The sequence below is a fragment of the Hemitrygon akajei genome, chromosome 31 (assembly GCF_048418815.1).
Source record: "Hemitrygon akajei chromosome 31, sHemAka1.3, whole genome shotgun sequence".
NCBI classification, from domain to species: domain Eukaryota; kingdom Metazoa; phylum Chordata; class Chondrichthyes; order Myliobatiformes; family Dasyatidae; genus Hemitrygon; species Hemitrygon akajei.
In genome coordinates, this window is record NC_133154.1 from 5,697,511 (window position 1) to 5,711,469 (window position 13,959).

The window sequence follows — 13,959 nt, forward strand, 5'->3', positions numbered from 1 at the left end:
ATGTGTGCCTCTGAGTACCATAAAGTTTATTCCCCAAATTTTTCAAACTGAGTATCACTCCCTGCAGGAAGCAGTTATGCAAATTATTTGGAAAAGCTCAAGGTGTGAGTGACGTACTTTGCTACTGAAAATTCCACATAATAGGAATAATCATTTGCTTGAAAGCTTGTTACCAGACTGATAGCTGGAGAGAACCAGTAGTCTCATAGATATTGGGCAGGTTGAGCATGTTTCTATTGGGATCTGAAAGAGTGAAGGACCATTTTGTTAGAAAACTAGATTCTGAGTGCTTTACCTGGTAGTGCGGAATACGATATTTTCCTCTTATGACTATTTTCAATCATGATGCTGAACGGTGGGATGTTGGTTCTGGGTGAAAAGAGAAAGGTGAGGAAATGCTTTTCACATTTTAATTTACATAACAGCATGCATCACTTCTTTATCTAAAAGGAACTATTTTGTAAGGAATTGAATAAGCAAGTAGTGTAGCGGTTAGTGCAGCTAACTATCACAGCTTTGGCGTTGGAGTTTGGAGTTCAATTCCGGTGTCTTCTGTAAGAAGTTTATACGTTCTTCATGGGAGCATGAGGGTTTCCTCCCGCAATCCAATGACGTACTGGTCAGTAGGTTAATTGATTATTGTCAATTGTCCTATGATTGAGGTAAGGTTAAATAGGTGTGATGCTGGGTGGCACCGCTCATTGGGCCAGAAGGGCCTGTTCTGCGACATATATAAATTTAATGCCATTCTCATGTTTTGATTTCATGTATGAAAGTCAGATGTTGGTTATTCAATTGGTTAGTACCCGGCAAATTCTCATCTTTTATTTTATTTAGAGGTGCAGTGCAGCACAGCAACACATGCTTTTAACACACAGTGCTTCTGAATTGGTTATTAGTTGGAAATCCACTGCGGGGCATAAAAGCCGATATTCAGAGCAAGAGTGCATTACATTTTTATTCCACACCTAGATATGACAATGCTCTCTTAGCCAAATTTCAGCCAAATTAATGAATGTGCAAACCAGTCACGGCAAAGTGAAAAGGGAACACTTGACTGTGGCTGGTGTAAGCAGTTCCTGTTCTATCCTGGAGGGAGGGTTTGTGACTGAGCATTGGCTGCAGGGGGCAGCAACACTGCCATACACAGTGAGAAGTGACACTCCATCAGAATTTATTCCAGTGAATGCTGTCTACTGACATTCAGTCTGACTTCAAGTTCAAGTTTGTTTATTGTCATTCAACCGTACACGTGTATACCGCCAAACGAAACATTCCTCCAGACCAAGCTACACAACACAGTACGGCACAACGCATTACAGAACGGGCAACCCGGGGTTCAATTCCCACCGCTGCCTGAAAGCAATTTGCCTCCCCGTGATTGTGTGTGTTTCCTCTCAAAGTCCAAAGATTTACCAATTAGCAGGTTGATTGGTCATTGTAAATTGCCTCATGATTAGGCTCGGATTAAATCAGGGGATTGCTGGGCGGCATGGCTTGAAGTGCTGGGGGGGCTATTCTGCACTGTATCTCAATAAATAAATGAATAAATAATAAAGAACTGACACACGAGTTGAGTTGATGAAGGTAAGGCAGTGGATGTGGTCTACATGGATTTCAGTAAGGCATTTGACGAGGTCCCACGTGGGAGGTTGCTCAAGAAGGTTCAAAATCTGATGGTAATTTGGATTAGATATTAGCCTTGCAGGAGAATCCAGAGAGTGGTAGTAGATGGTCATCTCTCTGATTGGAGGCTTGTGACCGGTAGAGTGCTGCAGAAACCGATGCTGGATCTGCTGTTTGTCATCTATATCAATGATCTGGATGATAATGTGGTTAACTGGATCAGCAATTTTGTGGATGATTCCAACGAGGAAGACTATCAAAGCTTGCAGCAGGATCTGGACCAGCTGGAAAAATGGGTTGAAAATGGCAGATGGAATTTAGTGCAGATGAGTGCGAGGGACTTTGGGAGGACCAACCAGGGTAGGTGTTACACAGAGAGTGGTAGGGTGCCAAGCATTATGGTAGAACAAAGGTCCATAATTCATTGAAAGTAGTGTCACAGATAGATAGGGTCATAAGGAAAACTTTAGGCATATTGGTCTTCATGGATCAAAGTACTGAGTACAGCAATTGGGATGTTGAAATTGTATAAGATGTTGGTGAGGCCTAATTTGGAGTATTGTGTACGGTTTTGGCCACCTACCTACAGGAAAGATGTAAATAAGATTGAAAGAATACAGAGAAAATTTACAAGGATGTTGCTGAATCTGGAGGATCTGAGTTACAAGGAAAGACTGAATAGTTTAAAACTTGATTCCCTCCAACGTAAAAGATGGAGAGGAGATTTGATAGAGGTATACAAAATTATGAGGGGTATAAATAGGGTAAGTGCAACCAGGCTTTTTCCACTGAGAATGGGTGGAACTACAACTAGAGGTCATGGGTTAAGGGTGAAAGATGAAATGTTTAAGGGGAACATGAGGGGAAACTTCTTCACAAGGTGGTGAAAGTGTGGAACGAGCTGCCAGAGCAAGTGATGGGTGCAATTTTGACTCCAGTCTTTAAGAGAAGTTTGGATAGGTATGTGAATGGGAGGGGTATGGGGAAGGCTATAGTCTGGGTGCAGGTCGATGGGACTTGGCATAAATTAGATGGGCCAAAGGGCCTGTTTCTTTGCTGTAGTTTTCTTTGACTCTAACTTTATGACAACACAAAGGTAATATTATCACAAATAAATTAACAAATAATGAAGTGGATTTACAACACAGGTCGAAAGGTAAACAGTATAATGCTTCTAGTGTTTCATACATGACAAGACCTGTGTGCTGGCAGGGAATTCAGTTGTCTCACAGCCTGAGGAAAGATGCTGTTTCCCATTATATCATCCAGAATTGTGAGTATATACTGTTCAACTAGGATTTCAGTGAAACAGTGGACCTCAGATGTTCACAAACCATGTGACCCAATATAAATTCACACAGAACAGAGGGAGACCATTTTGCCTTACTCTTTGGCTTACTTCTTGCAACAATTTTCCATTTATGCCATGATGTACTTTTTATGAAATTGATTTTCCCTGGACGTATTTACTAACCGCCTTTTCCATACTGATCTGTGTTCATCATCTGTTTCTGAAAGGACGTCCTTCTATTCTGTGCACTCTGGACCTAGGCACCCCCACTATAAACCCTCGGGATTATATGTGGACGTCGGCTTGGAGAGGATGATTCATACAGTGGGGGAAGTCTAGAGGGCATAGGCTCAGAATACAAGGACATCCCTTTAGATCAAAGATGAAGAGGGATTTAATTTAGCTGGAGGGTGCTGCATCTGTGAGATTAATTGCCAGAGATAGTTGTGGAGGCTTTGTCATTGGGTATATTTAAAGCAGAGGTTAGAAGGTTCTTGGTTTGGTAAGGGGGTGAAAGGTTATGGGGAGAAAGCAGAAGAATGGAGTCAAGAGGGATAATACATCAGCCATGATGTAATGACAGAGCAGACTCGATGGGCCAAATGGCATAATTCTGCTCCTACGTCTTATAGTCTTATTAAATTGTGCCAGATTCATGCTTTATTCAGATTCATAAATTTGTCATTATTTCATCATTCACCTTGTCGTCAAATGGAAAATAAAAGAATGCAGACTATACTGTTACCGGTACAGAGAAAGTTCAGTGCGCTGAGACCATGAGACTGCACCGGCTGCTCTGTGCTTTGTGTCTGCGAGCTTTACAATGATTTGCCTCATTTTGTGATGAGGCTCTGGGCTCTGGGGTCTATGAACTCAATTTGGTTCAGAATGCTATTGCTTGCTTTTATTGTTTGCATGATTTGTGATTTTTTCTCTCTATCCCTCTGCGTATTGGGGGTTGGTCATTTGCTTAATTTGGCACTTTTGGGTTTCTTGCTTTGTGGCTGCCTGAAAGCAGCTGGATCTCAAGGTCGTATAATTTATACATAATTTGATAATACATGTACTTTGAATCCTTTGCACAGGGCACTATGATTTATTGATTTATTTTATTTAGAGATACAACCACTCCTGCCCAACTAGAGTGAGCCGCCCAATTACACCCATGCGACCAATTAACCTACAAGCCCGTGCATCTCTGAAATGTGGGAGGAACCCAGAGCACCTGGAGGAAACTCACAGCATCATGGGGAGAATGTACTAACTCCTTACCGACAGTGTTACATTAACTGCTATGCTACCATGCCACACCAAAAGTAGATTGAGAGGCTGAGTTACTCTTTGTTGTACAAGATTCTTTGACTCTATTCAATTGGACTGAAGGGCACTGACTCTAACCAGGTTAGGTCTTATTGGGAGAAGTGTTTGTAACTAAACTGTGAGTGATGAGCAACTGGACTTAGCTATTTATAGCAGTAAAGGCCAAAGGAGATCCAAAGAGCAGAAAATCAGAAGTAGTTCTGCCCAGTTTAGCATTCCTCAATGAACGCTGAGTTGGACAGCAGAACTGTCCAATGAGACTTGCCTTTTGCAGATCTAAGGACACTTCTAATTAACCGTTTTATTTAAACAAGATCTCTGAACCAGGTACCTTTCCTAGTTGTAACAAGGCTGATAGTGGAGCAAAACTCAGGTAAGCAAAGAGCATCCTTTGCAGCTGAGACTTTCATTTTTTTTTTTTTTTGTTTGAAAACAGTTACCAGCGTATTTCCCAGATGGGGCACCAGTCTTAACAAAAGGTTGGACAAGTTAAGTCTGTATCTCATTTTAAAAATGAGATATTTTGTATCTCAAGCACAAAAAAATCTGCAGGTGCTGGAAGTCCAAAGCATCACACACAAAATGCTGGAGGAACTCAGCAAGCTAGGCTGCATCTATGGAAACGAGTGAACAGTTGATGAGTTGGGCCAAGACCTTTCATCAGGACTGGAGGCCACCCCCACCCTCTTACTCTGACTTCTCCCCTTCCTAATGAAGGGTCTCGGCCTAAAACGTCAACTATTTACTTTTCTTTAAAATTAGCTTTTGGTTATTTTCTCATTTAAAAGGTTTATTGTTGTTAAACCAGGAATGGAAAGGATTCTGGGGATAATGCTTTATTTCTTTGAAGGGTGGAATTTGGGGACCAGGTGCAAGGAGGCTAGGTGGATCTATTTTTCTGTATTTCAGAATGCATGCTATTGTAGCATGAGTGCATTGTCATAGGAATTGAATACTTCATATTCCAAACTACCTTACTATATTTATTGGGGCATTTCTCGGGTGGAAGCTCTATGATGGTCAATGAATTTAACCAGCTGCATCATGGCCTAGAATGAAAACACCAATGCCTTTGAACGGAAATTCCTACAAAAAGTAGAAGATTCAGCCCAGTATGTTACCAGTAAAGCCCTCCCAACCATTGAGCACATTTACGTGAAATGCTGTTGTAGGAAAGCAGCATCAATCATCAAAAATCCTCACCACCCAGGCCATGCTCTTTTCTCACTGCTGTCATCAGGTAGAAGGTACAAGAGCCTCAGGACTTGCACCATCAGGTTCAGGAACAGTTACTACCCCTCAACCATCAGGCTCTTGAATAAAAGAGGATACAGTAATTACATTGATCTAGTGAGATGTTACCACAACCAATGATCTCACTTCAAGGACTCTTTATTTTGTTATTTAATGTTCTTGTTATTTATTTATATTTGCCCTTGCACAGTTTGTTGTCTTCTATGCTCTTGCTCTTTCATTGATCCTGTTTAAAGTTACTATTCTATAAATTTTATAGATTTCTAGATTCTATAGATTTGCAGAGTATGCCTGCAGGAAGAAGAATCTCAGGGTTGTGTGTGTTGACGAGTACTGTATGTTCTCTGATAATAAATTTTACTTAGAACTTTGAATTAACTCATTTTCAACCCTTTCCACAGGTACTGAACTGAATCTTTCTTCCTGAAGCAGGTAAGGTGATAGATGATTAATCAAAGCTCAAATCTTCTTGATTGCCTTTAAGAGCATGCAGGACTGATGGTGGATACGATTTTCTTCTTGTAAAGTTTAATGGTGGTTAGGTGACCAAAATAAGGAGCTTTACTGCCACCTACTTAGTTGGAGTGTGGAGCAAAAAGACAGAAAGTATACCCATTAAATTCCTCCTTGAAAAACAAATAATATCAAAAAGTATAATGCTTTTCAGAAAGTCAGATACACACTTATATACATTCCAGTGGCAGTGATATCCTAACTTACTTTTTAAAATTAGATGTTTCCTTTGCACCTCATAGGAACTGGATTCAAACAATATATGCTGCACCATTTCATGACAAGTGTACTCGCTACAAATGGATAATGGATATCAGGATGACCTTGTCTGCTTTAAGCACGAAGTTAAAGCCTGCAGCTGCAAGTAGACTAGTGCAGCAAATAAAATTAATGCATATTTAAATGCAAATCTGAACAGAGTATGGGGGAAGGTGGGTGTAGCTCTACTGCACAGGATCGAAGTAAGCTGCTGAGAGTTCTAAAATTAGTCAGCTCCATCATGGGTACTAGCCTCCTTAGTATCCAAGACATCTTCAAGGAAGAATGCCTCAGAAATGCAGCTTCCATCATCAAGGACCCCCACCACCTAGGAAATGCCCTCTTCTCATTCTTACTATTGTAGCGTAATGTAATTGTTGGAAACATACAGAATTCACAACTACTGATACTGGGTTGGGATTCACTTTAAAAGGCTGGTCTGATGTGATGAGATATTTACGTAAAGGACTTTAAGCCCACTTTGTGTTCAGGTTTTGGAGTTTAATAAATGTATTGTTACAGTTTTATTAAACTTAAAATGCCTCATGTCATGTTATTTTCAAAAAACCTAAATGCTTAGGAAGGAGGTACAGAAGCCTGAAGACACACACTCAACGATTCAGGAACAGCTTCTTCCTTCTGCCATCCGATTTCTAAATGGACATTGAACCCATGAACACTAGCTCCCTACTGTTTTTTAGTTACCGTTTTTCCACTACCTATCTTAATTTAACTATATAATATATACGTAAATACTTAATATAATTCACATATAATACTTAATATATTTTTCTATATTTATCATGTATTGCAATGGACTGCTGGCACAATATTAACAAATTTCATGAATTATGCCGGTGATATTAAATCTGATTCTGATTCTGAAATTACCTCATCCAAGGTACTAAAATCCATAGGGAAATCATCCCTTTTAAAAATCACTAACAGGATAGCACTATTGTGCATACAACCTAGCTAATATTAAATTTATTGCCGTTGTCAATATACTGACAAATTAATGCATTTATCCTAGTTTTAAAATGTAAAAGTACATTTTTGATGCAGTTGTTATTCAGCCCAGAAAAACAGAACTGAATTTGAAAACAATCAGTTACTGAGGCAAAGTATTTTGACGTTTATTTCAGTTGATATACCATCCCAATACCTTTGAGTTAGTCAAGTTAAGATTCACACAAATAAAGAGTTTGATTTTACAATTTTAACAGGTAATGACATGAAGTCCTTCTAATCCTTCTCCTCCAGGGACAGTCTGTCAAACAGGTACACTCCCAGGCCATTCTCGGGGGCGCCCAGTCTCCTCAGGTTGGTGACGTAATCTCCAAGCTTCTTGATCGTCTTCACTTGCTCATCCAGATAGTTCCTCTCCAGGAAATCACACAGCTGGAAATAGAGAGAGAATGTAGTCATATCTTGGACCAGATACAAAGCAACTCAACCTATGTTTGAATGTGACCGTCACAAAATGGTGCAGATGACGTTGATGGGAATTTCCACTTATCCCATCAGGAGTTTTACTAGGACATGTTTTAATACCCTGTCAGCCTCACCAAATCAGTAGAACATAAACATTACAGTACAGGCCTTCAGCCCATGATATTGTGCCAGCCTTTCAACCTACTCTCACATTAATCTAACCCTTCCTTAGAATTCCCCATCATCCATGAACCTATCTAAGAGTTTCTTGAATGTCTTGAATGTGTCAGCCTTTACCACCACCCCTGGGAGCATGCTCCCAGCTCTCTCAAAAAGAAACATCTCTTGGATTGAGATGTGACAGAAGCCAAAGCTCTGAGCTGAAGACCAAGCAAAGCAATACCCTGATCATAGTAGCCAAACTCCGTAGATGGATAGCAACTTACATGAGGGTCACCATGCTGAATGGAAAGCTTGTGCAGATCCAGGAGACTCAGGTTCACATCCTTCTCCATCTGCAGGGCTCTCTGCATCGCTTCCAGAGCATTGGTCCAGTCATCCTGCTCTGGCTTCTGAAAAGAGAAAGTTACGCAATTTGCTTGGAGTAGTTTACTTACATGTTGAACAGTCACAAACACTACCAGTGCAGAATATTAGAGATACTGTATCAGCCAAAACCAAGGCATCAAGTAGAATCAAAAACAATGCACACAAAATGCTGTCAGGCAGCATCTGTGGAAATGAATAGATGTTTCTGTTCAAGACCTTTAATCAGGACTGTGAAGGAAGGGGGAAGATGTCAGAATAACAAGGTGGAGGGGAAAGAGGCTAGCTGGAAGGTGATTGATGAAGCCAGGTGGGTGGGCAAGGTCAAGGGCTGGAGAAGAAAGATTCTGATTGGAGTGGAGAATGGACCAGAGGAGAAAGGGAAGGAGGAGGGGCCCCAGGGAAAGTAATAGGCAGGTGAGAGGTATTAAAAGCTCAGAGTGGGGAATGGGGAGATGGAAATTAGAATTATTAATTGCTGACAATTATTTGAAACATTCAGACTGCTCTGCATTTGTCAAGCCAAACCTTGATGTCCTCCAGCACGATCCGGCCTCCTCGCAGATTCTGGAATTCCATCCATTTCTCGGCACGCTGCTGTTCCTCATAGGACTGCTTCCTGAAGAACTTGGAGAAGTGATGTAGGCTAATGTCATCCCGGTCAAAGTAAAAGGACTGTGGAAAGATTAGAAGGGCTTCACTTAGGCTTATCACAGTAAAGTAATCCTAATCTTTCTTTAATAAACTGTAGCCAGTTTGAGTATCAATTCGAACTGTATCAAATAGCCTAGATGTCACTATAGACTGTAGCTCTTTAGTGAATGAATGCTGGTGGTGGTCACATTATGCCAAATAGCAAATCACAAGAAATAGAGATGCTATCTTTCCTTACTGTTGTTTGTTTCAGGTTTAAAATAATGATCCACTTGCTATCAGGCACCCATGCCAGTGTTGGTTTTCTGTCATGGGACTATTTGATAATCATGAACTCAAAAAGAGTCAGGGTTTGTTGAGAGGCATTGTTCACAGTCTCCATGTAAACATGTACAGCAGTTGAAACCAAGGAGGGTATTTCTTGAACACAAGAAATTCTGTAGATGCTGGAACTCCAGAGCAACACAAAATGCTGGAATTAACTCAGCCAATCAGATAGCATCTATGGAGAGGAATAAAGAGTTGACATTTTGGGCCGAGACCCTTCATCAGAACTAATATTCCTTGATCATGTTGCAAAGACCACCAGGATTTCCAAGAGAACCTGTACACCAGTACTACATGCCCATTACAAGCTGTATTAGGGCTCATCAACTGATCTAACTGAATACAGAGGACCTCATTTACAAACACATGCAGTCATAAGTTGGAACTTCCAAGCCCTTCAATAACTAGTGGAAGATCTAAACCATTAATTCAAGACTTCTAGCAACAAGGAATATAATTCTTTATTGAATTACAACCTCACACAAGTAAATGAAAGACTCACCATGGAGAGATAAACATAGGAGGAATAGAGCTCCATGTTAATCTGCCTGTTGATTGCATCTTCACATTCCTGGTGGAAGTTCTGACAAACTTGGGAAGCCATCCTGTTTGGTGGACAATTACAACTTTCTATCACCTGGGGAAGCTCCTAAAGAACCTTCCTTCCTCAGTTCCTTGTACTTATACTGCTGGATCAGCCTGCAAGATAGTGAGGGTTGACCTCACCGTGATGATTGACATTCCCTGGTAGCCAATTAGGAGCAGCTCATGGACCCATAACCAATGGAAAATAGGGGAAAAATGGAACATCAAATCAAGGTGTCATGGAGCCAATCAGGAGTTTGCAAAAATTGAAGTTCTGGAAAATTAGGTTCTCTGATGTGGCTACCTTTGGCTTTCCTCTATGGCTTTATACCTGAAAGTATTTTCTTGTTTTCTTCCTTAGAAATCACAGCTTTAGGAGCAATATTATGACATTTACATCTACTCTGATTTGGAATTGGTTTATTATCATCACATGTACTGAGGTAGAATGAAAAGCTTGTCTCGCATACTATTCATACACATCAAATTATTACACAGTGCATTGAGGTAGAACAAGGTCAAGCAATAACAGAAGGCAGAATAAAGTGTAACAGCTACAGAAAAAGTGCAGAGCAGGTAAACAATAAGGGGACAACAAAATGAGATAGATTCTAAGGTAAACTTTCCAAGGTTGCTATGCGACATTCATTGTTCAAACCAAGCAAGAAGTCTGTGTGACTGTTCGAATGAACTATTGGAGAGGTGGATGAAACAGCCTGTGTGTTGGCTTGGAGAAGTAAAAAGTCTGCAGAATCACAAACTGGAAAAAGTCAAGGACAGTGTATGAGTAGACAAAACAAAAGTCTTAGTTGTCACCAGCTGGTGGAAGAAGCTTTCTGAATTAACTTTTTCTGGGTTGAAGGGGGCATAATGAAGGTCCTAATCTTCTAATCAGAGATCATTTCCAAATAAGTTACTTGTAGGATGCTATTTGATAAGGCTGAAGATCAACATCAGCTTAAAGATGACTAGTCGGCATCTGTGAACTGGGCTGTTGAGCCAGTGTTTGACTTGAACTGGATGTAATGACATGATTCAGCAAAGATACAAAAGAACCACTTCAGAGGCATGTGGTGAGGTGGTGCCACTTGTTGCCTTTGGCCAGTCATCGAGAAGTGGACACATGATGCCAAAAAATCAGAGATAACAGAATCAAAGTAGTGCTGTTCAGAACTACTATGGGAAAAGTATAACAAAAGTTTTCAAAGGCAGGCCAGCAAGAACCAAATTAGTTTAACACTGATAATTACAGAGGTTTAGCTGTTGCAAGGGCAGGAATGGCTGTGGGATGTTCTGGGGTTCAGGTGTTTCCAAAGGGATCAGGAAGGGAAGTAAAAGAGGAGGGGGAGTGGTATTTCTAACCAGGGATTGTATCGCAGCTGAAAAAAGTGGAGAGATTGTCTACTGAGTTAGTGTGGTCAGATCTGGAGGAACTTAGCAGGTCAGGCAGCATCTATGGAAATGGCCAACGTTGCAGGCCAAGACCCTTCTTCAAGACTGAGAAAGAAGGGGGAAGCTACCAGAATAACAATGTGGGTGGAGGGGGAAGGAGGACAAGCTAGAAGGTGATAGGTGAAGCTAGGTGGGTGGAAACGGTAAAAGGCTGGAGGAGAAGGAGTCTGATTGAGAGTGGACTATGGGAGAAAGGGAAGAAGGAGAGGCACCGGGGTGATAGGCACCGGGTGATAGGCAGGTGTGCAGAAAAGGAACGAGGCAAGCGTGACAAATAGAAGAAGGGGGAAGGAGGAGGGCAAACAAATAAAAAGAGAAACACTTAAAAATTACCAGAAGGAGAAATCAATGTTCATGCCATTAGATTGGAGTGAGTTGTGTTTTAAACAGCATAACTAGAGCTTCTTTCCTGTTACAGTGTCAGGGAGTTGTAGTAACTTGTCAGTGACAAGAAGGACTGTCACATGACAGAATGTTGTTTGTATAAAGGAAGGAAATTTTCCAGGCTGTATAGAAAACGTCTTCAGACTGAAATAATACACACAAATTCTGGAGGTGTTCAGTGGGCCAGGCTTCATCAATGGAAAAGAATAAACAGTTGACATTTTGGGCTGAACCCTTCATTCGAACTCTTGAGAAACTCACACAAAGTAGTGGAGGAACTCAGCAGGTCAGGCAGCATCTATAGAGAGGGATAAAAAGTCGATGTTTCAAGCTGAGACCCTTCAGCAGGACTCAGCCGAAATGTCAGCTGTTTATTCTGGCTCACGTTTCTTTTGCCAAATAGAATTCAAAGGTCAAATGAAGTGGTAGTCAATCAGGACTGAGGCAAGTGAATGGAGGCCTATATAAATGCAAAACATTCCCAGAGAGAAACACCAACAACTGCGCACTGAGGATGCCACCTCAACTGGTGATGAAACATCTGCAAGCTAATTGCTGAGCTTGGCGAACACCACAACATCAAACTTATAGACCTTTCAGGGAAAGTAGATTGTCATTAGGGACTGTATGCGATCAAGGACTGTATCCTTTTAGACCGTGATCCTGCCTGCAAACATCAGGTTAGCATCTCCTAGATGCTCTCTGACTGAGGAGGTCTTTCCTTTACTGTTGACATCTTCATAATCTCCAACTACACACTGACCAGTTCTATCTCCTCCACTAAGATCCATTTCCATTGCTTGGTCTTAGCACACAGAATTTCTGATCCTGTCTTGACTCCATTTCCTGTCTATTTCTCTAGACTCTTCCCAATTAATTCTGAGATAATTTTCACATCTCTGCTGCTTTGAAAGTTTCCGATTTCCTCATCCTATCCAGCTCATTTTCACCAATGTCATCCAGTTTACAGAACTCTCACCCAAATCTCTTCCACTTCCTGATCTTTTACCCTGCCACATTTCCATCTAGAGCGAGAGTTCCTCCTGCCCCTGCCTTCTGCTCCATCTGCCCTGAATTTCAGCAGAGCATTCTAACTTCCACTATATTCAACTTGTTGCTACCACCATAAGATGCATTCCTTCCCCTCTTTTAAGAGCAGAACAAATGCTCCACAAGGAATTAGGAGCAGGAGTTGGTTACCTGGCCCCAAGCCTACCCCACCATTCATACCAATTGTGCCTGATCTACCCAGATGTTTATTTATTTAGAGATTGACATGGAACAGGCTCTTCTGCCCTTTCAATCTATGCTGCCCAGTAACACCTGATTTAACCCTAGATAATCAATTTACAATGACCAATTAACCTTCTAACCGGTACATCTTTGGAACATGGAGGAAACCGGAGCACCCGGAGAATGACAGACAGACAGACATACTTTATTGATCCCGAGGGAAATTGGGTAATGTACAAACTCCTTACAGAAAACATTGGAATTGAACTCCAAATTCCGATGCCCCAAGCTGTAACAGCGTCACGCTAACCGCTATGCTACCATGACACCCCAGATGTTAACCTGTTAGTATCAGTTTCATGTGGCCCTCAATTACAATTTTTTTCAAAAATGTATCTCCTTACTCCTTAAATACTCCAGTGTTCCAACCTCCATAATTCCTCTGGGCTAGAATATTCCAGATATTCCCCACCCTGTATGAGAAGCAGATTAATCTAAGCTCAGGTTTTAATGAACACCCCCTTGCTTGTGACTGATGATCCACTATTGGAACCAACCTACCACTGTGGCCCCTAGGAGCTGCATCATGCCTCAGTTCTTCAAAGAAGAGATCTAACCTCTTTAACCTCATGGCAGGATAATTCTCTTGTTCCAGAAATTTACCCAAATCTCACCAACACCTGTATCCCTTATAAAGAATATACAATATCACAAGTCCAGCTCCTGGCCTGCATGTGTGGTTTAGCTACTAAGCCCAGTGAAATATTTTCTACTAACAGGAGAAGGGGCAAAGATGGGTTACTGCCACCTTAAAACCAGTCACTTTAGTCAGATGGGGCTCGTCAGAAGAAGGGAAACTCCGATCTCAAACCTCTGCTGCTTTGCAGCTATACCCACTCATGGGGAAGTCTTTGGAGGTAAACCCCAAGGGAAAAGTCTGAAGCTGGAGTCCCTAAGCCCATTCTACACTGAGTTTACCACTGACTGGCAACTCCTACGAAACCCCTGGTGCCAAATTGTATCAGTCTCTGCCGTTCCTTTGGATTCATCAGCTGTGTGGAGAAGGGGAGCCTGTTGTGTGG

General features: G+C 41.4%; 2 protein-coding genes across 5 annotated transcripts in view; one reads left to right on the forward strand and one right to left on the reverse strand.

Annotated features, from left to right (window-relative positions):
• The window catches only part of LOC140719377 (ferritin heavy chain A-like), a 38,130-nt gene extending 31,844 nt beyond the window's left edge, over positions 1–6,286 (forward strand). The window contains exons 6-7 of the mRNA XM_073033977.1: positions 5,893–5,923; positions 6,247–6,286. The gene's annotated coding sequence lies outside the window, so the exon portion shown is untranslated. The remainder of the gene's footprint in view (positions 1–5,892; positions 5,924–6,246) is intronic.
• A 1,116-nt stretch (positions 6,287–7,402) lies between these two features.
• LOC140719176 (ferritin heavy chain B-like) overlaps positions 7,403–13,959 on the reverse strand; it is a 137,014-nt gene continuing 130,457 nt past the window's right edge. For 3 of the 4 annotated variants that reach the window (XM_073033602.1, XM_073033601.1, XM_073033600.1), the window contains exons 2-4: positions 8,771–8,917; positions 8,143–8,268; positions 7,403–7,663 (exon numbers count right to left, since the gene is read on the reverse strand). In XM_073033602.1, coding sequence (XP_072889703.1) covers positions 7,508–7,663; positions 8,143–8,268; positions 8,771–8,821 — 333 coding nt within the window. In that variant the 5' untranslated portion in view covers positions 8,822–8,917 and the 3' untranslated portion in view covers positions 7,403–7,507. Of the gene's footprint in view, positions 7,664–8,142; positions 8,269–8,770; positions 8,918–9,725; positions 9,858–13,959 lie in introns of those variants that run through there. The other variant, XM_073033599.1, reaches the window with a different exon arrangement.